The sequence below is a fragment of the Malus domestica genome, chromosome 08, assembly GCF_042453785.1.
Source record: "Malus domestica chromosome 08, GDT2T_hap1".
In the NCBI taxonomy this organism is placed as follows: Eukaryota; Viridiplantae; Streptophyta; class Magnoliopsida; order Rosales; family Rosaceae; genus Malus; species Malus domestica.
Window position 1 is genome coordinate 8,247,215 of NC_091668.1, and position 25,445 is coordinate 8,272,659.

At 36.6% G+C, this 25,445-nt stretch overlaps 3 protein-coding genes and 2 long non-coding RNA genes across 6 annotated transcripts; 2 read left to right on the forward strand and 3 right to left on the reverse strand.

Annotated features, from left to right (window-relative positions):
• Positions 1 to 1,482: 1,482 nt before the first annotated feature.
• LOC139198361 (uncharacterized) lies at positions 1,483 to 3,168 on the reverse strand. Its single transcript, XR_011583792.1, has 2 exons — positions 2,879 to 3,168; positions 1,483 to 2,081 (listed from the first exon to the last, which is right to left on the reverse strand). It is a non-coding gene; the product is annotated as an uncharacterized lncRNA (long non-coding RNA).
• Positions 3,169 to 5,856: 2,688 nt separating this feature from the next.
• LOC103410782 (succinate dehydrogenase subunit 5, mitochondrial-like) lies at positions 5,857 to 7,718 on the reverse strand. 2 transcript variants are annotated; one of them, XM_008349448.4, is made up of 4 exons: positions 7,348 to 7,718; positions 6,825 to 7,138; positions 6,553 to 6,738; positions 5,857 to 6,043 (listed from the first exon to the last, which is right to left on the reverse strand). In XM_008349448.4, the coding sequence occupies exons 1-4, from the start codon at positions 7,520 to 7,522 to the stop codon at positions 5,987 to 5,989; spliced, it is 732 nt and encodes a 243-aa protein (XP_008347670.3). In that variant the 5' UTR covers positions 7,523 to 7,718; the 3' UTR covers positions 5,857 to 5,986. The 2 variants fall into 2 exon arrangements, with proteins under 2 accessions (XP_008347670.3, XP_070682828.1); XM_070826727.1 differs by lacking the exon at positions 5,857 to 6,043 and adding an exon at positions 6,394 to 6,437 and having other exon boundaries at positions 6,496 to 6,738; positions 7,348 to 7,625.
• LOC139198256 (uncharacterized) lies at positions 6,039 to 6,567 on the forward strand. Its single transcript, XR_011583616.1, has 2 exons — positions 6,039 to 6,437; positions 6,496 to 6,567. It is a non-coding gene; the product is annotated as an uncharacterized lncRNA (long non-coding RNA).
• Positions 7,719 to 11,467: 3,749 nt separating the features above from the next.
• LOC114826502 (probable carboxylesterase 2) lies at positions 11,468 to 12,833 on the forward strand. Its single transcript, XM_029106886.2, has one exon. It carries the CDS (start codon positions 11,537 to 11,539, stop codon positions 12,641 to 12,643), a length of 1,107 nt encoding a protein of 368 aa, XP_028962719.2. The 5' UTR covers positions 11,468 to 11,536; the 3' UTR covers positions 12,644 to 12,833.
• A 2,002-nt stretch (positions 12,834 to 14,835) lies between these two features.
• Positions 14,836 to 18,220, reverse strand: LOC103410725 (26S proteasome non-ATPase regulatory subunit 14 homolog). The gene is made up of 6 exons (XM_008349399.4): positions 17,986 to 18,220; positions 17,540 to 17,717; positions 17,040 to 17,121; positions 16,138 to 16,314; positions 15,891 to 16,058; positions 14,836 to 15,242 (listed from the first exon to the last, which is right to left on the reverse strand). Exons 1-6 carry the CDS (start codon positions 18,125 to 18,127, stop codon positions 15,051 to 15,053), a joined length of 939 nt encoding a protein of 312 aa, XP_008347621.1. The 5' UTR covers positions 18,128 to 18,220; the 3' UTR covers positions 14,836 to 15,050.
• Positions 18,221 to 25,445: the final 7,225 nt, after the last annotated feature.

Below are 25,445 nucleotides of genomic sequence, written 5' to 3' on the forward strand. Positions count from 1 at the left end.
GACCATCACTCAACGAAATCGCAGAGTAGGAAGTATTCCGAACCATCTCTCAACAGAATCCGAGTGGATGCGATTCCGGACCATCACTCGATGGAATCATGGAAGGCCAACAACCATATATACAACGGCTCAAAGAAATGAGACAAACACAAGTTACTTAATTTACAAAAGCTCAACCAAGGGAAATAAGGCACAAATACTAAATTTAGAACGAATCAACGAAGCGGGAGATGAAACCATATCGAAGCAACAAATCCCTATCACCACGGGTTAATGGTCTACCACTAGTCCTCACATTTCATCACAACATGTCAATCAAACCAATAGAACCATATTTCAATATATACATGTCAAATCTCATTTCAAACACTTAAATCATTGGCTAAACATTAAAAATAACAATTCAATAGAAAACATATTTATAAGACCAAGTCATATCCACATAGGATAACAATTATGAAAACAGGGTAATCACCAATATCACATATATTAAAGTCACTCACATGAGGTCCACACTAACGCACTCTAGCATGGAATTCAAGGCATCAAGCTCTATCACCGCCAAAAACAAAGCACAAGTCCACATTTAGATTTCTCTCAATAAATTCATGATAGGATTAAAAGCACACCACAAAGTAGCACACAAATGCCCTATTGATTTTCCTTATTAACACTAAGATTTGTCAATTGTAGCACATGAAAATAAGGGTCTTTCTCGCAGAAGATTGTTTTATCTAACTACTTAAAATGTCACAAAAACTGGTTGCTGTCCCTACTGACCAGCCACCGAAAAATAATTATTAGACTGACTTACACTAATCTAAAGTCTACGAAATTTTATTTGAAGACACTAGACACACAGAGTTACACTTCTACAAATTTTTGGGATTTTTGGATTAGATTTGATATTTAAATTAAATCAAACAAAAACATGACATAAACATATTTTAAGTAGTTCACATATTAAGAAAAACGAGTTAGGGGAATTGCTATCCACCACCAAATAATCATGCAAACATGTTATGTTTCATTCAAATTCCTTTTATTTCCGGATGAAGATGCTCAAGTTGGCTCAATGTTAGAACTCAACCTATTACTCTTTCTTAGGTAGTATGTTAAGAGAATGGCGTTTTCAACGTAACTTAGTCCCTAGCATGCAATCTAGAATGGCGTGTTCATAGATTTAACAAGTAGGAATCATTAAGAACGAAAAGAGTTTGAGTCATCACAAGGCATCGTAAGTACTGGCGTTGTCTTACTTATCCTAGAAATTGGTTCACATGTTAATCGTAATTAACAAGTACTACTTTAGAACATATGTAGGTCCTCATTCAACAAGGGCAGGCACACACATATTCATAGTGTTAGAATCCTAGATATGCTTACTACGTATGCATCCATAGAAAACAAATAAAGAATTCATCAATGAGACAAGTAGTGAACTAGTTTTCATCCATTCATAAAAGTAATTCAAACGAAATGTCATAACAAACTTGCAATCATATTTGGGGCTTCAAAACAGCCCCTAACTACTAAAAAATTAGTTACACACAATCCTTAAATAAAAACAAAAGATAGACATGAGTTTGAGAAGATAGAACCGAAAGAAATCGACTAAGGCCTCCTCCCTCTCCTCCTTCCTTCCCCAATGCTGCTTTTAAACCAATTCTTGTTGCATCATTTTCTTCTCCTTAACTCACCCACTAATAGCCATTTAGTGATGACAATAAGTGAAAGGAAATGTGGTAAAACAATTGTAACACTTTAGGTAGCCTTTATGCCAATTACTCCCACTTAATCCTCATCTTTAATTCCATTTCATCTGATATTTGAATAGGTGTCAGCTGACTTGTTCTTGGCTGCTAGATTTATTGGGTTTATTGCTTCCATTGCAGTTACAAACTGCTCAGCGTCTTGGAAACCTTTCAGTGTTAAAACGGCCATAACTTCTTCTAGAAAAATGATATTAACAATCCGCGAAATGCTCCAGAAAATAGACATCTGTAGCTTTCCAAGCATATAAGGCTTCTTTCTCTAATTGATTCTGAGCTGTTCGCAACTTGCTTCCAAAGTCGGCTGATCTGCACAGGCAGTTTTGACGAATTTGTTACTAAAAATCCTACTTATGCTATTTTTCTTTTATTTGCTTGACCAATCCCACAAAACACAAAAACAAAGTAAATAGCTCAAAAATATAAGGAACTAACTAAGAAAAGACAAGTGAATTTGATGTAATATATATATATAAACATGAGCTTATCAATTCACATACCCAAAACTCTCATAAGTCTCCCACAACGACATTTAATGAGAATCAAACCGTCGATCAAAGGTATGGTCCATGATCTTACATCACTTGCTCCATAAGATCCAACCACTAGATTTTCACTAGTAAGTTCCTAAGGTCCAACAACCGATAACTGGGGTGCTCATAAAATTGTACGACAATCCAACGATCGGATTGTCGTCAATTGTGCAAACAAGTGGTGGTCCAATTTGATCACCACACCAAACAATTGAATTTCGGGAAACCGAGCTAGACATAGGTTCATAGGGTCACTAGAAGGTATTTGGTACTTAGACAACACTCATGGACGGTCCCATGCACTGCCACACACGATGCTAGTCATGGTGAAGGTTTTGAAAACCCAAATTTTCAACATTAACTAGATGAGCTCAAATTTACGTGGTAACTAGAGCTCAACAAGGGAAACATTAATCACAACTAGACCAACGACAAATTCTAACCGGAAACCATCCAAATTCATCGGGGAAAATCGAGTTTCTAGGGTTCTAACACCCAACTCTAAAACAAATACTAAAGCACAAACCAAGCATACCAACTTGAATATTATGAAGAGTAGATGAAGTTTCATACCTCACTCGAAGGAAATGATTGCTGGAATCACCGGAAAAATGATAAAACCGTCGGAAAACCCACGGAACTTTGTTGCCTCGAACTGGAAAAATGGATAAGAAAATGGAAAATCTAACACTACAGAGATATAGGGCTTGTCAAGAGCTTTCCATGGACACCAAGATCACCCAAAACGAAGCTCGGATGAAGGAGATACAAGCGGGTCAAGTTTGTGGGTTAAAGGTCGAAAACGCCCCCAAAACGGGTCAAAACCAGACCCCTCCTTCCTTTTTCTGAAAACTTTTCTTTTTCTAATTGGTCCCTCACTCTTTTATTAAGCTCACTTAACCTTTAACCCATATGTGGGAATTAAATAGTTCTCACAATCTATAGTTCACAACTTCAAACGTCTGTAACTATACCGTTATAACTTGGATTCGCAAACGGTTTTCTCCTATGCATTCATGGCTTCGAGACCTATTCGAAAACATTACTTGTGACCTCAAAAGGTCAACGAATTTTAAATAATTATTTTCCAAACTTCACTCGTCGTAATTAGTTTAATTAAAATCTAAATCCAAACAATTTAAAATAAATTCTCGAGAAATAATATAAAATCTCAATAGTACAAATACGTAGATTATAACAGTAAAATCCGGGAACGGAATTTCACAGTTGCTATGCTTTTCTCAAAGAATAACAAAAGGACTTTCGCCTCAAGGTTGATGGATGTGAAATTTCTCAAAGTCAAAGAAATCGTCAAGAAAAGGGAGATTGATATTCAGTATATGTCTATTGGTGTAATGATTGCAAATCATCTTACGAAAGCTTTGCCAAATAATGTGTTTAAAGAACATGTTACATAGATGGGGGTCTTGGAATCTTTTGACAAGTGGGAGTGAATTACTTCAAAATTGGAAGACCCTAGTGATGATTCATTAGTAAGCAGAGGCTTTAAGGCAGCATGTCTTCACAGTTAGGTAGTTTCATTATTGAAATTGAAGTGTTTGTTTAGCTAGTTTTATCACCTTATTTTTGGTTTTCAATAATGTTCAATTCTTCCAGTTCTGTGATGAATTGTTCCAGAAAACAAGTTTGTTTAATGATATTGAAAGTTTGCTAGTGAAACGATTTTTGTGGTTTTACTGAGGCATACTTGTTACTGCTATTTTTATATTGTTTTGATTGATAAAATTGGTCACTAACTGAGGTCTTAACGTTCTTGAGTTAAGAATTGGTTTGTATGAGTGGGAGTAGTGCACTCCATGCTCCTGTGTTTTGGTTCACATAAGTGTTGAATGCAGATCGGATATGTGGTGATTGATGAATCATTTTTGTAATGTATAGATCAGATTCTTGAGTCCCGTATTTTGAAATGCATGGCTATGATGTATGTGAATAAGTTTTTAATTAAGGCTTGGTGATCACTTCTGTAAATCTTAAGAAACTGGTTGTTTGTGTTTCATATTCAAGTGGGATAACGTAAGATTAAGAGTATGAAACATATACTAGGACCGGTTATAGTGCTTGAGATTGATATGGAAAAGTCTTGATTAAAAGCTGTTTTGGTTATCCTCGTTGTTTTAGGATAACAGAATTGAATATAGCCTAATTCTTTTGGGAGTAGGATTCAGAACTGGAGTTATATTTGGACTCATAAATTCTCATGGTTTGTATAGTTTGAATCCTAGACTCATTTTGATAGGGAATAGTCGAAGGAGTGCTATATATAGTTCAAATCACTGCTCTTGTAGAACACAGTTCATTTAGCTCAAGACCTATTGATTGGAAGAGCTATTGGTTTTGTAAAAGAGGAGAAGGTTTTGAACACAAAAGCTGCAATGGCTTCATCATCAGGTCCGAGTTCTGCAGGTGAGTTTTCTAGGTCCCTTGTTCTTGTGTTTGGTTTGTTCTTTGTTTTGTACAAGTTGCGATTCAATTGGATGAACCTGTTTTCTTGGATGTAAGTTTATCAAACTTGGTCTTACAGGACCATCCACAAAACACACGAGGTTCTGACTCTTTAGTAAAGAAACAGTTTGGGACAACCAAATAGGGTAATTATTGGAATTGAGCTTGACTGTGATAACGTGAGAGACGTATGGGAAGAACAGACGGGTCGACAGAAGCAGTGGTGGAAGAGTTTGGCCATCGGACAAACGAAATGGTTCCGGTTAAAAGAGAAAGGACTGAGGAACATCAATCACAAGGCTCTGATGGCCGGAAAAAACTTCGGTAGAACTTAACTTGCCACAAAACTATGCAGAGAAGGCGATAATCTGGAGGCAGTTTGTGTTATCCTTAATAACATCACATACAGAGATTAATGCGTGACATTATCACAGTAATAAGTAACATCACATAAGACCGTGTATGTAGCCGATACAGATACGTATATAGTCTTGCACTCGGAGAAAAAGTCTGGCGACTAATTCAGTACTTTTGATCCAAGATGTGGTTCGAATTCGGGTAGTTTATCTCGGCCGTCGTAAATTCCCATATTCGAAACCAGCTCGATCCAGATCGTGATTAGCCCCTATATTTACTTGTTTCATGACCTGTGTCCAGCCCGAAACATAACGATGCCTGCCAAGAGTACTATTGACAGTTCCCTAATTGAACGTTATTTTGTTTAGTCTGTGTTTATGAAACGTATGTGTAAAAATTGAACCATTTATGTCATTAATAATGTGTCGATGCCAACATAATATAATGACAATGTTATCGATGTATTTTCAATAATATCAACCCAATATCAGTGCACATCCGATCTTTAACACTGGCAGACAGGAAATTTCTGTAATTTGTTACTAGAGAAGTAGAGATCATTTCTGTATCTACTGTCATGTGCATATTGTTGAAAATTGTTCCATCATCAGTTTTATCAACTCTACAGAAGCAAATGAAACAAATCAAACTGAAATTACAGGCCGAAACAAAACTTACAACGTTATACGCGATCATAAATGAAAGAACAAGATGCGACGTTATTCCGTTAATAGATCAAGAACGATATTCTCTTATTAACTGTCATCAGAATCTGAACATACGACCCAGAAAGTTCAACATACACGATTCCAAAAACCGGAAAGCTTCCAATTACATTTAACATTCTTCGAAATTCTGGGACTAAGCTCTTTGCTCAACATATGACCCAGAAAGTCCAGAAGTTCCCAGAACAGTGATCTGCAATCAGAATACAAAATCGTATGAGAAGTGTACAAATAGATTCGCATTGCTTTGCACACTGCATGTGAATGTGCCACATAGGAGTTCCGACACTGCGGGATAATAATAAACCATGTACCACAAATGCCGAAATGAAAAGCTTCATGCCAAAGCATCGTTTATGTTGAAAGACCCCCTTTCCAGTTCCCACGGGAAGAGAGATCGAAAATAAGGGACTGAGGATCGTTACCAGACTTAAAATATATACCTCAAACACGTCAATTTTGATGTTCTACTCTCCTAACTCCCAAGTGAGCTAAATAACTAAGATAATTTTCCTTCAATGCTGCTCATACGGATAAGAAAAGTACCAGATAACTGCACCTATGATTTGATATGGCTTTCTCAAAAGGTAATACAACAACAACAACAAAGCCTTTTCCCACTAAGTGGGGTCGGCTTCTCAAAAGGTAATACTAACCGAAAATCTTATCTAGCTATAACTTTTATCATCTTTATATAAATACCTTTCCCCACTCAGAACCGATTCCGCTGCATCTCATCTTCAAGTATATCAGCTTAGTTCCCAACTCTGTCTCAACCTTCTTCCGCAAATAGGTCTCCTCAGGCCCAAATGCATCCAAATAAGTAATGTAGCGATCGTAAATGGTCTTCAGTGCATTCACGTACTCATCTGACAAGGGCTTGACATTCTACAGACAATACGAAAACACAAAAATCAAAAGAATTGCAGAGCCAGGCGACAGTGAAACCACAAAGTCCCTAATGATTATAGTACCTCTCCGCTCGCACCAATGCTGTCATCAAGTTCCATCTTTAAATTAGTAATCATCCCGCCGAACTCCTCAACAGCCTCCGCTGCCCGGAAAACATTAGTAACAACCTCTTTGCCAGTCTGGTCATCAGTATTCTCAGACAATGCCGCCTTCGCATCATGGATGACGATCTCGGGCAAGTGATCCCAACTTGCAGCCAGTAAATCCTTGAAAACATTGAGCAGCGCAGGGTCTTTAATGGCAGGCAAATGACTCACATCATCACTATAAAATTTCCTACTTCCCAACCCCCTTGAAAACGGGAACTTGCAATCATCTGCGGATTCGCAACATACCCACATGGAATTTCAGCAGAAAATAAAAGAAAAAAAAAACCCAAATCATTTTACATCACAAGAAGCTCAAACATGCAGTTTTTAATACAGAAAATCAGATTGCAACAATAACCCATTTCAAATTTGCATCATATCTATCAAAATTTTCATTGAAACCAGATTGAAGTCGAACGGAGAAGGAGGGAGTTACCGGAAGAGAAGTCCTTGGCGATTGGGGATGAAAAATTGAATAGGGCTCGAGCAGCAGCGGCGGAAGAGTGGATGGATTGGGAGTTGCGTAGGAGCTTCTGGTTGGCGGCGGCTAGTCGATAAGATCTGCAGGACAGTGAGCGGTAGAGCGATCTCAGAGCGATCATCTTCTCCATTGTTACGGAGCTTTACCAGAAAATCAATGGGGAAGGAAGACTGGAAGAGCAGAGACAGAGACGGGACACTGAAATGCGAAAAGGTGATACCTTTGACAACAACAGTTAGCATCCCACGTGGAATCCACCTTTGAGCTTTTGTGTTGGGCTGGACCTTAATGTATTGGGCTTTGGATACCCAAATTTGGGAGAGTGCAAAATTACGGTTGTATTGGTTGCCAATAAATATATCTCGAAATTTAAATGAACAAGACTTGACTATTAAAGAATCAGCAGCCCCTCCTACTGAGAGCCAATCACGGCTAGACATGTGTCCAAGTTGTGATTTTTTTAATCACGACTTGAACACATACCGTGCCGTGGTAAGTTTTTAGTAGGATGAGCTGTTGATTCTTTTAGCAGCGAAGTTAAATCCAATTTAAATTCATGAGAAAAGATATTGACACTGTGATGATGCTCATTGTGAATAAAGTGTGGTGAGAAATGTATTTACGAATTTGGGGTGAGCAGTGGGTCGAGCAAGACTGCTTTAGTCCATCCATATTTAGTTTGCTTGATAGCTCCTTTCTGGTTCAGCTCATTCGGGCAATTTCTTTTGGTCCGTCACCGAGTTGAGTTTGTCGAAGCATGTAAAAATCCAACATAAGAAACACAAAATAAAATACAATGTATAATGTGTTGTCAACTATTTATAGTATCGAGGTTGGTTTCACGACCAATAAACATTTTTAACATTATTGATTTGTTATAAAATGTTTTATTTGTTCCAGAATCACTTCCAAACAAATTCTAAGCTAGAAAAAAATACCGATACAAGAATAAAATCAAATGGTGTTCTCACTCTTGCCATATTATTTGAGGGCTCGTTTGGATGTACTTTCAAAATGATTAAAAGCGCTTTTAGAGAAAATATTTTTGAGTTCCAAAAGCACTTGAAATGTTTTCTTGCAAGAGAGGAACTGGTGCTTCTTGCAAGAAATATTTTTGAGTTCCAAAAGCACTTCAAATAAGCACTTTAAGTGTTTTTTTCAGGATTTGCTTACATTTTTACCAATGATTGATTTCAAAAACATTTTCACCAAGAACGCTTTCAGTCATTTTGAAAGTACATCCAAACGAGTTCTGAATTAGTACTTTAAAATAATCTAAACTACATATTAATAAAACCTCTTTGTTAACCAAAAGAAGGTGAAAATATATTTTTATTTTATATCACAACAAAAAAAATTAAGAACAATAACTTAATTTCATAACCAAAATTTTGTTTTTTTTAAACCTCACCTAAATGTGATTTTATCATCTCTATTTTTTTTTAATTATAAAAAAATAAAACCTCTCGCCCTCTTTCCTCACTCTCACATCCTCTCTCACTCTCTTCTCCTCTCCTTCAATTTTAAAAACAAAAGTAAAAAAAATTCACACATTTCGTGTGCAGGCGTATACTAGTTAAATAAAAAAAAATGGTAACGTGATTGGAATGCTTGAAATTTCAAAGTGTTAAAAGTCAAAATTGTCGGACATTTTTATATATCCAGCATTACCCACGTAATTCAAATACACATTTTTCAAGCCAATTTTTTCTTCATCTTGCAAATCAAATCAAAATATTGGACCTTGCTTTGTCACATTTTCATGACGTTTTTTATTATTTTTTTTTTTTCTTTTGTTTATTTTAATTTCGAAATTTGACCGCTTATAGAAAATTAATTGATATCCAATCAAGAATGTAGGTGCCTTGGTGGTGGAGGTTGTTTCTCATAGTATAATTGTTCATAAGATGCTAAGAAAAACTCCAACTGGTTTTATTTATTTTTATTTCTTTCTGGCACGGGCTTGGGGATTTTATTTATTTATTATTATTTTTTTGGTGATTTTGTAGTTAATGGCATTGGCTGGAACTTTCTTTGTAAGTCTAATTTCTTAATATTTTGTTATAAGTACTGATATGCTCACCCACTTCTTATCAAAAGTTTTATCCATAAGTTAACTCTTTGATAAAATGACATAAAGATGTTCAATGCAGATGTTAAAAAATAAATGTCAAATATAATTTGACGGCTAATGTGACAATGTGATTTGCTCTTTCTTCATACCTTTAAATTTGATTGCAAATTTGATTGCATGCCACTTAAGATTCAACATCTCATTTGAAGATGGTCTAAGGATCTAGAAGTTGTCCAAAGTGTAAAGCTTTGGTTTTTGCTATTCCAACGGACTGCTCTTTCTCTGACTCCTTTTCTTCCTATTCTCCCTCAAAGTATCGTCCTTTTTTTTTTCTTCATTCGATTTGTTTTTTCCGTATAAAAAAAATTATGTTTGTTGTTCACCCAGTTTGTTAATTTTGGGATTTTTCGTTAATCCATGAACAAGATCTGTATAGACACATAGACCCATGGATCCATACATCTCGATCGGAAAAGAATCAATATCAAAGAAAGAATCGGAATTGATCGATATTTTTCTCAAAAAAAAATATGAAAAAGAAACGAATGATGAAACATAAATCATGTATCAACTAAGCCCTCTCAAGGACTTGTTCAGGGCGCCCAACACATTAGAAACTCATTGCCCATGGATAAAGAAAAAAAATTACTATAATAGTGGATTCGGAATTTGATTAATTTTTTAACTTAGGTGCTATCCGATAAAAAAAGTCCTTTCATAACGCTAGCATTCCTAACGCTTCTCTTATCCGACATTACTACCATTACCTGTCGAATTTTACTTAATATCTGACAATAATTTATTTTTCTTGTTGTTTTTAAGAACGCCACTAATGGGTAGTTACATAGTCGTGCAATCCGTGTTTGCACTACCACCCTTCTTCAACACGACTTCTTCTCCCTCCTCTTCCTCGTTAATTCCACCTTCTCCTCATGAATCAATGAATTCCTTGCGAATCAATTTGAATACTTAAAGGCAATTAAGGTAGGGCTTCAATTCCCACCTACACATTTGCACCAAATCGCGCTACCGTGGTCACATCCAAAAAGCGGCTGCGAGTGTCAAGTTACGGTGGTTGAGCGTCGTGAGATTGAGAACCGCCGTGAGACGAAGAATCATACCGGAGAGGGAGGTGAGCAAGAAGATGCGTTGGTTTTAAGTTATCATTCTTTTGCAATAAACAAAAGTGTTTTGTCTGGTTATTACAAGTTGCTGGTAAATTAGTAACCACAAGAACGTCTACATACATTATACACGTTTGTTTAGTGAGTAGAGACAACATTTTTATATAAAGTATTTGCTTAAATGAGGGATAAAGGTGTGACTTAATTGTACTTATCACATCGTATGACTTAACTCAATCCTTCCACCTTTAACATCATTTCTACTCCGATTTCAGATAATTTAGTAAACAACTTTAACATAAATCTAATTCTGATTACTCCACCGTCCAATTATTCCTCAATTCAATTCCTCATAACTACAATTGCCCTCATTCTGATTATAAATTAGTAAACGAGCCATTAGAGTAGAACATCGTGTGACTTAATTATAATTAATTAGTACCTCGTATGGCTTAAAGGTGTCAAGTCCCCTATTAATTTTTTTTAATAAAAAGAAGTTTAATAAATTGGGTATATATCAATGTTTTATATTTTATATTAAGAGTTGCTTCTCTAAAAATCACTTATAAACACTTAAAGTTGTTATGCTAGAAGTGCTTTAATTTGAAACAAGCTTACATTTATATTTAAAATTTGATGTGCTTGCTTTCTAAAAGCACGTTGAAGTGCTTTATAAACAAGCACATAACAAGTGTTTTATGCAATAATCTTCAAAATTGTTTATACAACCAAGAAGAATTGTTTGTCCAAAATCACTAAACTAGGATACACACATAATATGATATTGCCGTAAACAACTAGCCAAATTATTCTTCCTTATTTTTCTGTTGGGCGCAAAAAATCTTCTACCTTTAAAATACTAGAGTTGTGTAGGCATGTGTATGGTACAACCATATACAATTCCATTCCCTCACTCACACTCTTCTCATCTCCCTCCATAAAATGCATGTCAAATCTTGTCACTATAATTCAAGTCGTTCTCCAACGTCCAAAGCCTCTCTCTCTCTCCCTCTATAATTCAGGTCATTCTCCAACGTCCAAAGCCTCTCTCTCTCTCTCCCTCTCCCTCTCTCCTCCTTGTTTCTCTTCCATACAAATGGCTGCAACCACCTCACCGGAAGTGTTACTTGACGTCCTTCCATACCTCCGAGTCCTCAAAGATGGCACAATCGACAGACTCGCCGGAACCCAAGTCGCTCCTCCCGGCCTCGATCCACAAACCGGAGTTTTATCCAAAGACATCGTCATCTTCCCCAAGACTGGCGTGTCTGCCCGACTTTACCGACCCAGCACCGCCAAACCCGGCCATAAACTTCCCCTCATCATATACTTCCACGGTGGAGCCTTCTGCATAGCTTCCGCTGGCGAGCCGCTTTACCACACCAGCCTCAACAACCTTGTTGTGGAAGCCAACGCCATAGGGGTTTCAGTAAACTACAGATTAGCACCTGAGCACCCGCTCCCCACCGCTTACGAAGACTGCTGGGCCGCCCTTAACTGGGTTTTCAACGGTGGCACAGGTCGTGATTCATGGGTCAAGGACCACGTCGATTTCGAGCGCGTGTTTTTGGTCGGAGACAGCGCAGGGGCTAACATTGCACACCACTTGGCCTTACGGATCAAGCCCTCCGATCCGGATCCGAAATTGAAGATAGCCGGGATTGGTATGATCAATCCATACTTTTGGGGGAAGGAGCCAATTGGTGGGGAGGTGGGGGATTTCGTGAGGAAGTCCATGGTGGACACGTGGTGGAATTTCGTTTGCCCGTCGGAGGAAGGCTGCGACGACCCGCTTATCAACCCGTTTGTGGGCGGATCGCCGGGGTTGGAGGGGTTGGCTTGTGACAAAATACTTGTTTTGGTGGCAGGAAAAGATATATTGAGGGATAGAGGGATGCTTTACTATGATGAGTTGGTGAAGAGCAAATGGGGAGGGAGGAAGGAGTTGATTGAAACACAAGGGGAGGATCATGTTTTTCATATCTTTAATCCCAATTGTGACAAGGCCAAGATCTTGATTAGGAATTTGGGTAAGTTCATTAATCAAGATTAGTGGAGAATTTGTTTTAGTTTGTGTTTGTGGAAAATGTTGTTATGTGGGAAAATGACAAGTGAGGGGCCATTTTCAATGGTGGCATTCCTTTGTCAATGTTTGAAACTTCTTCTTGTTGTTTTTATTTTATTTGTAACGTGATTTACCTTGTTGATATATGATATGAAATAAAGAAAAGCTATTTTCAATAGGATTATACTAGTTTGATCTATGAATTGGGTGTGGGGCAACATAATAATTGGGAGGGGAGAAACGAAAACGGGATCTCATCAGAAGGGGAGATCCAACAAGAAATCTCAAGTATAGAGGTGAATGCTCGTACTATTGTTGAGATACAAACTTTTTTGCGATACAGAATAATCCATGAATGAAGTCCAAATCAAACTTAAGCTATAAGCATCTCCCATGGTGTAGGCAATCAAAATAGGTAAAATTGTACTATAAAGGCTGTGGCATGTCGCATACTTAATTGCCTCATGAACAAGTTTGTCGCTCCAATAGACTAGGCAAACCAAGTAGGCAAAATGATACTTTATTATTTTCTTTGGATAATACTTGGGGGATCCACATATGCCAATTTGTAAATAACGTATCTTGACTAAATAAATCAACAATCAAAACTGTTCAATTTGTTGATACGAAGATCACTCCTACAAAAATTCATTTGAATCGAATATAATTATCATTCAATGTATCAAATAAATGGATGGTTTACCATGAATATGTTAATTAGTACTTATACCATCGATTTGTGCTATATATTTGAATGATAAAATGATCTCTGATTGAAATGATTATTTGTAAGAATGATCTTAAATGAAGATTAAGAAATTAAATTGCTTCGTTCGTTGATTTTATTTGATTAAGATAAATTATTCGCAAATGGAAAGATATGTGTATCCCCACATGGAGGGATGGAAGTATTATCTTTTTTTTTTTTCATATTTAACCTTTACTTTTATCTTTTATTTTTATCATCTTCCTCCACATAAAATGATTAGTATAGAAGGATATATAGAGTCCAATTTGCCTACACATGTGAAAGGAGGCAATGTTATCTATATTGGGGGAGTAGGCCAAATTTGCCTACCCAATTAACTGTACCATTGGAGCATGGCATAATTTTGACTAATTGGCTTATCGATGTGAAAAAAAGATGCGGTGTGGAATGCAGATAGTTTAAAATACGTTTATTTGGGATGGCTGTGTGCAAGGGGAGCGGCTTATTGAAAATAAGTTGGAAATTTTAGAAAAATAATCAAAATTTAGATCCTAAATAGAATTATAGCCATCATTTTAAATTTATAATAATTATAACCAAAAGTTAATATAAAAGTATTAATATAATCATCAATGACTAAGGTCCTTCACAATCATGTCCATGCCCTCCTCTTCCTGCTCCATAGCTGTCACAACCTTACTCCCACCACCTCGTTGCAGTGCTTCAAGTGGCTTTTCAAATCCGCCACCCCTGAGAAGCTTCTCTTGCTGCACCGGCTGGACCAGTACATAAAGATCGAAGCTTTAGTTTCAGTAGCTAATCAGTTGACTTACTTTTGATATCGAAACGGCCCCCAAATGGATAATCTGCTGTAATAATCAATACCCACAACTTATTTTTCTTCGAAGTTTGATATGTGTGCTTAATTTTATGTATTAACATTTGAGTTTCTTGTTTGCTTTCTTTATTTTCTTATAGGTTTGGTTTGAATTGTGCATATTGGCGTGCCGGGTTTGTTAGTTTTAAGTAAATTTCTTGTCTTTGACCTTGCAAAGGCGGAGTCTTTAACTGATATTTGCAATTATTTCGACCCAGTGCCATGAGTGAATCATCTTTGATAGACTCAACGAAGCTCTCCGACGGAGTAGGAAAAGGTTGAATCGAGAAAGGAAACTGAATTGATTGAACAAATGCCAAAACCTATTCGTAAAAAACATATGTATGCAAGGGTATTTTAGAACTTTTGCTTGAATTTTTGGTTAAATTTATAAGAATTCTAAAAAGCAGACTAAAAATCATTTGTGCTACAAAATATGGCTAATTTTCCAAAATCATTTGTGCTACAAAATATGGCTAATTTTCCAATTTTCCCAAATAAGTTCACTATCACCGTGATATTCAGATCCATAACATAATACCACGAGTTTGAAATTGACCCGTACTATTGTTTCATTGAAACGGGACGCCACTATGACAGTGAAGCTGTTTGATGTAGTAAGAGGTGATGTGTTTCACAAACATGGTAAACGGTTTTAACTGAAAGTAGAAAATTCTCCAAGTAGAACAGACCACATCTGGATGCAGCAAGTTTCATGAAACTAGTCTTACATACGCCCATTGTTCAAAGGATGAAAACTACTAAATGCTCTTCTGACAGAGTGACGAAGGTTTTGCAATCGCAACTCCCTAGAACACGACAGTGTCGAGCATTGTTCCCAGGGTCTGAACGATGTTGGAGGACATAAGGTTGGAGACGTGTTCTTCGAGGTGCTTCTTGGCATCCTGCCTTCCTACGTTGGCGATTGCAAGCTTCTCGGGTGGTAATTCATCCTCCTCTTGCACTGCTTTGTTGTATTTGACAGCCAAGTTCTTCATCTCCTGTAAAAGCCAAATAAAAAAGACAACAATGACTTCGGGCAATAAAATATTAGCCAACCTCTAATCAATCCAATGCAGCTCACACTTTGAACTTCCGGAACAAAACATTCCAAAAGTTCCTCTAGCAAGAGAGGATAGAACCTATGGTCCAAAGGGGCATAACCTAGAACCTTTTCGAAAATACAGATTCTTATAGTTTTTTATTTTTTGTGAGGATATGGACCTCTAACCAGGCACACAACACTGAGACCGACCTTTACTGGTTTTTTCTTAAACTACAATCATAGATTTTTTGACAGTTAAAGAAGTATGTTGGCCTGCCCAGCAGACAAAACCAGCTTTCATGGTTTAAAACTTGCGTAAACTATTCCTATGAATATTCTTTTCTACCACATGAAAGTTGTTATGACAGATTATCAGGTGTATGGTGGCCCTAAATTGCTTTCCTTATCATCCACTGCCTAACCATTATCAACGGATAACCTCATAATGATCAAGAAAGCAAAGTGCACTAACTAACATACTAACTTGGTTCCATATAAGTACTAAATATCACTATCATTTACTTCAGTAATAGACGCCAAAATCAACATAAAAAATTAAAGTTCCCAAACCACCACTCTTAAGGTTCACAAAATCCATTCTTACCTCAACAGTTTGCTCATTTGTCTTCGAATGATTATCAAAGCGTCTAAGTGTCAACCCATCTGTCCATTTCTTCTTGTGGAGGTTAAGCAGCATTTTCTCCTCAAGCTCATTCTTCCTGTAATTAATAGCTATTGAGTAATAATGGCGGTTCAACCCGTGGATCAATGCCTGAAGAGGAAATTGCATAAGAATTCAAAAAGTGGTGATCACAAAGAATGGAGTTTAAAATTACTTGTTCAGGACTTACTTGAATGGATGGTTTATTAAGATGTCCAAGATTAGATGTTGTCTGCCGGGGTTCCTGGCCAAGCATCATTGTTTGTGGGTTAATAAGGCGGAAGGCGTCGATGACAACCTTTCCTTTCACACTCTGGATGGGATCAACCACCACAGCCACAGCACGTTGATTCAAAGCTTCAAAGCTCTGCATGAATAAAAGCACAAGAAAACAATGCATTTTGGTAAGTAGCAGCATGACAATTACTTGCCACAGCCCTAGGCCCCTCTTTCCGCCCACACCAACCAACAATCAAATTCTAATCAAGGGCATTGCCAGTAAAGGCATAACATCTCGTTGATGAAAAAAGGATCAAAGAATGTTGTACACAAACACATATGATCTTGAATTTTTTTGAGAAGAACACAAACACATATGATCTTGATCAACTATTAGGAATAGTCAGTGGCAACTCTCCTCCCTTCAAACGTAAAGATTCAGAATTGGGGGCCAAGGAGGAATACTAACAACAAAATAAGCAGACATTACAGAAACGATGCTACAAGGAAAAAGAGACCTGAAGACATCAACGTGCACTGATGTCCACAAATAAATATGACCATTTTACACTACGCAAAACTAATAATTGACAAAAGTACTATGCATGATTAGAAGTAATCTTAATATTTGGGGCCAAAGAGGAAGACTAACAACAAAATAAGCAAAATAAGCAGACATTACAGACACGATGCCACAAGGAAAAAGAGACCTGAAGACATCAACATGCACTGACGTCCACAAATAAATATGACATTTTACACTACGCAAAACTAATAATTGACAAAAGTACTATGCGTGGTTAGAAGTTTGTGGTATATCAACAAGAAAATGAACTTGAGCTCAGTGAAATATAAAGAATGAATAAAACCAACCTGCTGTGTATTAATGTCCACACCAGATAGCCAACAGCCAAATCCAGGATGCGAGTGGTACCACCCTACCACCATCTCTGGTCTGCATTGCCAGTCAGTAGAACACAAATTACAATAGGGAATCAACGTAAATATTATACAATTTAACAATGCAGGTGTTTATAAACTATTATAACTTATCATCAAGCTTCACTTTCCATTCATACTCACGAAAATCCACGCTGATCAAGATTCTCACAAAAGGGAAACGAAAAATTTAAAAACTAGAGCCACATCAGAAATCCGTGCACGAGCCCCTTATACAATCAAAGTCTCCAACTGAATCATACCGTTCTTATAAATTTAATGATTTTCAGAAAACAATCAATTGAATGTAATCTATGCACAAGACAGAAGAAGCAATGACATGTTTATCACCTAAAACTCCGAAAACACAACCCATAGAAATCATTTGCAACAAATACCCTAAATTTCATTAATCAAAGTGGAAGAGTAGATACCTTCCAGTCTGCTTCAGCATATCAAGCATGTTAGTCTGGAAAACATGGTCAACAGCTTCGACACTAACACCGGTACCACTCTGGGGCATCGCAAAGACATCGACAACTCGAACAGTGTACTCATCCACAAACTCACCGAGCATCAATCCCATCACTTCCATCGGAACTCCCGCCCTTCCTATTAATTATCAAATCCCAAAGCACGAGTAAAAAAAAAAAAGTTAACTACAAACAAGAACCCCAGAAACCCTAATTACGATCCCGAATGAATAATTTAGACATGATTTACTAACATAATAGCCTATTTAGGGTTTCGGAATCCAAAAATCAAATCCAATGTTCAGAAAACATCAAAACCCTAAACCCCAATTTCGAGATCGAAATTCAGGCTGATTCGAGAAGACGTAAAGTACCGGAAAATGGAAAGAGGAAGGAAAGAGCTTTACCGTGCTTAAGCATCTTAAGGAGGGCGAGGGAGGAGATGTAGACCTGCTCGGAGGAATCCAGGGTGGGGGAATCAGGAGGCGGGTGGCCCAAAGCTCCTCCGGCGCCGGCGAACATCCTCTGAAGCCTCTCCATGCCTGACATTCTCTTCGCTTTCACTGTGTTTGGTTTGGGGAGCTCTCTGCTTTTCTTTTCTAGCAAGACAGCTCTGCTCTCTTTTATAAATAAATATTCGAAAAAATCGTTTTTTTATATTAAAATTGGTTTAGTTTTATCTGATAGGCCGTTATTGGACTGGTCCAGTTAAATGATTTGGGCTGGTTATGACTGAAGTGGGCTGAACCTTTGATGACACACAGCCCAACCAAGGGGTGCCGTATCACATATAAGCCCAAACTAGAGAGACAAATATAGAGAACCGCTATTTCTTCTCCTTTTCAGTGTCACTATTGAACTATGTTGTGATTTTTTTTTTTAATAAATAATATTATCTATACTAAGGGAGTGAGAGAGTAGGTTAAGCCAAATAATGGCCTATCAGATAAAATTAAACAAAAGGATGCCAAATCACATTTAAGCCCAAACTAGAGAGACAACTATAGGGCACTACTATTTCATCTCCGATATGAGAATTTTTTCAGTGTCACTATTAAACTATGTTATGATTTTTTTTTAACAAACGATATTATCTACATTAAAAGAACGGGAGAGTGGGCTAAAACTTACAATGACTAGCAATAATGTGGTTCAAATACGCTTTTGAGGAGAATTGAACTAAGATCTCTCACTTACAAGTAAAAAGAAATACACTAGACCGTAATACTCAGTGACAACTATGTTGTGGTTTTAATAGTCTAGTTTAAGAACATGGGTCAAATATCTAACGATAAAAGAGCTGCCGTTGCAACCAACGGTTGTATTCATTTTTTCAAGTGTTTGAATATCAAGCACAGATTGTTGGACTCAGGAGAGAGTCATCACAACTAACCATGGAGCCAGAACCAACCGAGCCCAACTGTTATGAACTCGCTCTCCTGCATGCAGGAATGCTCTCCTAAGGTCTTTTTTTTTAGGGACATGTGAGGATCTTTTTTATTAGAGCCATAAGATTAATCTAACGGTATAAAAACTAATGAGTTTATATAATCCTTTTACACCTAAACAAAACCAAAACTCACCAAATTAAAAAATAGGTTTCACGCTCAAGAACCAACAACTACTACAAGTTGAACGAGAGCAGACTTCCTATTTCATAGGGTCCTTCGAAAATTCAAATTCTCTTTGAAATTACGAAAAGGTATTTCTTTTGGTTGTCTTGATTTTAATTTCCCCCAATTTCCCCCTCCCTGCTGTCGAGAAAAAGAGGAATCATGTTGATGTTTCCATATAAAGCTTCCCTTGATTTCTTTTTGCAAATCTTTTTCAACGTTTCTCAAATCTTTGTCCATTATTCTGAATTGTTGACTTGTAGGTACATTTGCACTACTTAGTGTTTCCATGTAAAGCTTCTTTGCTTTCGAAACTTTTTGGTGTGAAGGTAGTAGGTGTACCTTTGTATGTGTTCAAAGTACATGATTATGACACTCTTCAAAGTTACAAATAAACCACTTCTTCTCAGACTTGTCACGAGAAATATTTAACTTTGCCTTACAACCCACATGTGTTGATCCAATATTCCTTTCTTCCTTGGTTGATGTATTCTTCTTCGTTTTCTGATAAGTCTCATCCGGTTCACCTTCCTTTGAGCAAACAAATTGTTTCCAAGTGATTTTATTCGTTTCTTTTTTCTACTTACCTAAACCCATTCTGACACTAAATCCAACTTCTTGAGCATATTGATTGTAAAAATCATATGCTTCTGTTATTGATCCAAATTATTGGCTAACTATGGGATTACGTTCACCCACAACTTGTTTGAGGTGAGGTCCCTAGGAAGATTGTTCTTCCATCGTAAAGCAATATGTAATTAAAATTAAAAGTGAAGGAAAAAAAAATGGCGTTAAGGTTGAACCACCACCGGAAAGGCAAATGCAATAGAATTGTGCTCAATTAGGAGAGCATTCCTGGGTTACTATGAAACCCATTTAAAAGAAATCTGAAGGAAATAATTCATTGATGCGTTTTAAGAGTTTGATTGGTCAGTTTATGATACGTTTGATGCAAGTTTTTTAGTTTTTTTTTTATTCAACTTTTCGGGATTAAGAGATGTTAGTTATGGTACTGTTCTTGAGGTTAATTGGTTTTCTGACCATGTGCAATTTCCAATCATATCAGTGATCAACTCCATTGTACTAAATAACATCAACATGATTCCTCTTTTTCTCGACAGCAAGGAGGGGAAAATTGGAAGAAACTAAAATCAATATAACCACAAAAGAAATACCTTTTTGTAACTTCAAAGAGAATTTGAATTTTCAGAGGACCCTATGAAATTAGAAGTCTACTCTCCTTCAACCTACAACAGTCAAAGAGAATTTGAATTTTCAGAGGACCCTATGAAATTAGAAGTCTACTCTCCTTCAACCTACAGCAGTCGTTGGTTCTTGAGCGTGAAACGTATTTTTTAATTTTGGTGTGTTTTGGTTTTGTGCAAAGGGTGTTGTGCGGAAGCGTCAAATATGAAACCAATAAGTTACAACTGAAAAATATGATAAGACAAATAATCCAAAATGTCACAAGGATTTATACTGGTTCGGCGTAAGCCTACGTCCAGTTCAGAGACGGCGAGGAAATTCCACTAATATCAAAATGGAAATTACAAATAGAGTTGAACTCTCAAACCCAATATCCCATATACACCCAATAGCTCTCACTCATACAAAGAACAAATGGAGAAGAAGAAACACATATCAAATTCTTCTCTCCCAAAAGCCACAAAATGTAGCACAATATCTTAGAATGAATGATGGCACAAATGGAGGATAGAAAACAGCAACCCACCTCTTCTTCTCTCTGATCTGCCGTTCCCAACCCCTAAAACCAAAGGCATAACCAAATGCCTTAATATAAACAAAAGGAACAAACATCATAATTGCCACTCATGTGGCCACATCATAAAGGAAAACTTCCTAATAATGTTCCCACATCATTATGTCTTTCATTCTTTTGGTTTGTTTAATAGCCGAAAGGTGATTTGGCTTGTTGTCCACTTGGCCACTAATTTGGCCATTATCCAACAAAGGGATTATATAAACTCATTAGTTTTTGTACTGTTTGATTAATCATATGGCTCTAATAAAAAAGTCCTCACAGGTCCTTAAAAAGAAGACCTTAGGAGAGCATTCTTGCTCCTGCATATGTAGGAAAACTGCGAAATTAAGAAGAAAAATGAAATTTTCCCAAAACCACATCCAATTGTCACACAATCGGAAGGGATTGGGAGATTAATAAATCTAAGAAGACTAGATTGGTGTCGTGTTGGCGGTGGTAAAGACGACGATGAATGGTGCAAATTAGGAGATTTGAGAAACTTAGACCAACTTCGTGAACTTTGGATGGTAATTGATGGGGAAGTGAAAGTTGCTGCGGGTGAGGGTGAGAAAGCATCACCCCTGGGGAACAAACAACAACTCTTCCATTAGAGAATGCATTTTGTTGATTGTGAGAGTAGTGCAGAAACACTGCATTTCTTACTACCACATCCAAATTTGGAATCTTCAAGAATTGAAAGGTATAGTGGAAGCACTGTCCCCAACTGGATCATGTCATTAGACAATTTGAGATTTCTTACTCTTTGTGATTGGAATGAATGTGAAGTTTTACCTCTGGGAAGATTGCCGTCCCTCAAAAGTCCGAACCTTTGGAGTATGAAAGGAGTTAAAAAGGTTGGGGTTGAGTTTCTGGGAATAGAAAAGGAAACGTCATCAGCATCATCATGCATTACTCTATTCCCAAAATTGAAAACACTCGAACTATGGTACATGGAAGGGTGGGAAGAGTGGAAAGGAGTGGAAGGAAGAGGATTCTCATATTACCGTAATGCCATGTCTTTCTTCCTTAGAGATTCCCTTTGGCAGTCGGCTAAAAACACTGTCAGACTTCTTGCGGAAAACACCATTTCGGACATTTGACATCATGTACTGTTCGAGCCTTGCACGAGGTTGCCGAAAAGGCAGCGGAAATGAGTGGCCCAAGATTTCTCACATCCCCAACATCAGAGTCCACCCTAAATATTTTGATTTTGATGATGATGGTGAAGGCATAGTCGAGGCAGAGGATGCTGTTGAGTTACCTGAGAGGCCTTCCACTTCTGGAGAAAGGGTGAAGGCATAGTCGAAGCAGATGATCCTGTTTAGTTGCATAAGAGGCCTTCCACTTCTGGTAATTAAGCTCTTTTCTATTTATTTACCAACTCACTATTCATTTTACATCAATGTTCTAATTACTGGGTAGAGCTTTTATTATACTTGCCAAATTACAAAATTATTCCAACTAGACAAGTATAACTGTATATATATAATGTTGCAATGGACTTGTAACTCGGTTAAGACCATATTGCAGGTCCCGAGTTCAATTCCCCCTCTCCCAGTATCGTCATTTGCAATGCTCTAGTTTTGTTTTATTGTTAAAATCTCCAGAAACTATATGCAAGAAAGTAACAATTTATATTGTTGCAAGGGTAAAGACCATATTCTAGGTCCCTAGATCGATTCCTCCTCTCCCAATATCGTGATTTGCAATGCTCTAGTTTTATTTTTTTTTGAAATATCTGGATTTGAGACTATAAGCACCTTTAAACCGAAAATTATATGCAAGAAAGTAACAGTTTATAGTCACAAAATTTTGCAGACCTCCAGTTGTCTGATTTAGCTACTAGAAGTTACAGGGTGTACAAACAATGCTATCTGAAATAAACCAAAACCACTACATTGGAGCTGAGTTGGGCCGGGTTCAAAAATCATCCAAAAGCAAGAGTGCAGAAACAGGTAATCTCAAAATTAACTGGGGTGTTTAGTTTATGCATGCATGTTTCGTTGACCTTTTGAAGTTTTTTTTGTTAATCCTAAACTAATCCCTAAACCCTACCACTGCCCCTAGGCCACAAACCCACCTTCAATTTCAAACTGTTGAGAGATGAGAGAGGCGGAGAAGGAGAGGAACAATTAGGTTGGGGTTTGGTAATTGGTTAGTTTGCTCGTTAATTTTATTTTCTGTCATTTGACTTTCTATTAATCAGCATACAAAATTAATTTAGAGAACAAGTGCATTTTAGTAATCACATTAGTTTCTATTCCGACTCATGTGAACTAGTAAACAATTTATATAGGTCAGTGTCATTCTTATTCCGATTTCAGAACGTTATAGTAAACAGCTTTAATAAGAATTTGATTATGATTCCACCTCATTCCAATTTCTCCTAAATTCAATTATTTCTCAATTCAATTATCCTTATTTTGATTACGGATTAGTAAACGAGTCATAATTGCTTCTTAATTTTATTGGTATGTTTACTTACTTGAACACAAAAATCATAAGAGGAAGTCATGAATCGGGAAAGTAAAAAAATGAATGTGAACAAATAAATTAGTGCCTAGATGATCTTGATTTTTAAGATACTGAATTATGGATTTTAAGGTGGTTCTTACGCTTTGCAGACATGTTATAGACAACCTGACACAAAAAATAACACGAAACAAACAAATTTGGGTTGGCCATAATCATGTCAACCCACACGAAATTAATTGCTTATGTATTCTTCTTCGCTTGTAAGTGAGAGGTCTTAGGTTTAATTCTCGCTAAAGGTGATTTTGAACCACATTATTATTAACCCATTGTAAGGCTAAGTCCACCCCCCCTAATATATATATTATCGTTTGTTAAAAAAAAATCACATAATTTCGAAAATTACATGCTTTTACATGTTTTCTACAACCCTTTAACAACCCCTATATAACCTATATAACCAATATAAGTGAGAGGTCTTAGGTTCGATTCTCGTCAAATATGAGTTTGAACCACATTATTACTAGTCAATTGTGAAGTTAAGCACATCCCTCTCTTTAGTGTAGATAATATTTTTTGTTAAAAAAAAAAGAGGGTAAAATAACAAGTTTAATCCTTTTATTTGAGAAAATTATTCTTTACTTTGTAGCATTAAATAATATGTAACATAGACCACTGCGAATGTCTGAATTCTATTCAACGGTTGAAGAGAAAAAACAACTTTAAAAAAAATGAAAAACCGGATGACGGCAAACAGGGCCGGTTCAGAGATTTTTTAGGCCCGGGGCGACCTAAAAAAAAGTGCCCTAACTTTATGTAAGAAAATTATTTATTTTCACACATAAGATATCGAAAAAATTATACTTAGAAAAACACTTCAAACTCAATAATTTAGAAACACAGAAAGACTAATTTATTTTGTATTGAGAGAGGGAAACAAAAAAACTTCGGGCTTACAAGTAGATAGATGATAAGTTTTGTTTTCCATTTGAACTTTGAATGTGTTTTTGAATAAATCGTGAGGTATTTTTTTCTTATTTATTAACCTTGTCAATATGGGACTAAAAAATAATGATGTTTTCGAGTCTTTAATTGATATGTATTATTAATGAATGGGCACTAAATTAAACATTTTGATGACACGTCATATAATTTGCAAATTTGCTCTACGTATTATTCTTTGTTGAAGATTAGACTTGAATTAAAACGAATATTTAAAAATAACAACTCACATAGCTACTAGATAGTAACTAAAAATAAATTACCAACCAAACAAAAATTTGTAAAAATTGAAAAGAATAAACATGCACATAGCATTTCGAACTTAGGACCTCTTGTTAATTTTAAACAACAAAAATCATTGTTTCTAATTAAACTTCTTGATCCTTTAACCAAATTTTCTAAAAAGAAATTTATAAAAAAAAGAAATTTGTAAAAAAAAGGAAAGTAAATAAGCACACATGGTGTTTTGAACCCAAGACCTCCTTATTATTTTCAAATGACAAACCACCACTTCTAGTTAAATTTCTGTGTCTTTGAATCAAATTTTATAAATTTATACTCTTATAAAAATATATATCAATATACCGCCCTAATAATTTTGGTACCCCTAATTTTTTTGGGCCCTGGACGGTCGCCCCTCCTGCACTGGGCCTGGGCCGGCCCTGACGGCAAATATACATAGGGAGCACTGGGTTAAAAAAAAAAAAGGGCGGCCCACCTCCATCTACCTACACCTACAATTTTCTGTTGGTGTGTGAGGTTTTGATTCAGGCTAGGGGGAGACGGCGGAGGCAGCGGCGGAATTTGGGTTGACGGCCAGTGTATATTGATAGGAAGGAGGATCCTTACGTATCAATGTTATTGCTTTCTTTTTTATTTTTATATTAATGCTAAACTTTAGGTAGGGTGTAAATTGAAAGGAAAAAAATTCAAATTTTAATAAACTTTAGGTAGGGTGTAAATATTAATAAACTTTAGATAGGGTGTAAATTGGCATGAAGGGGATTTAAATATTAAT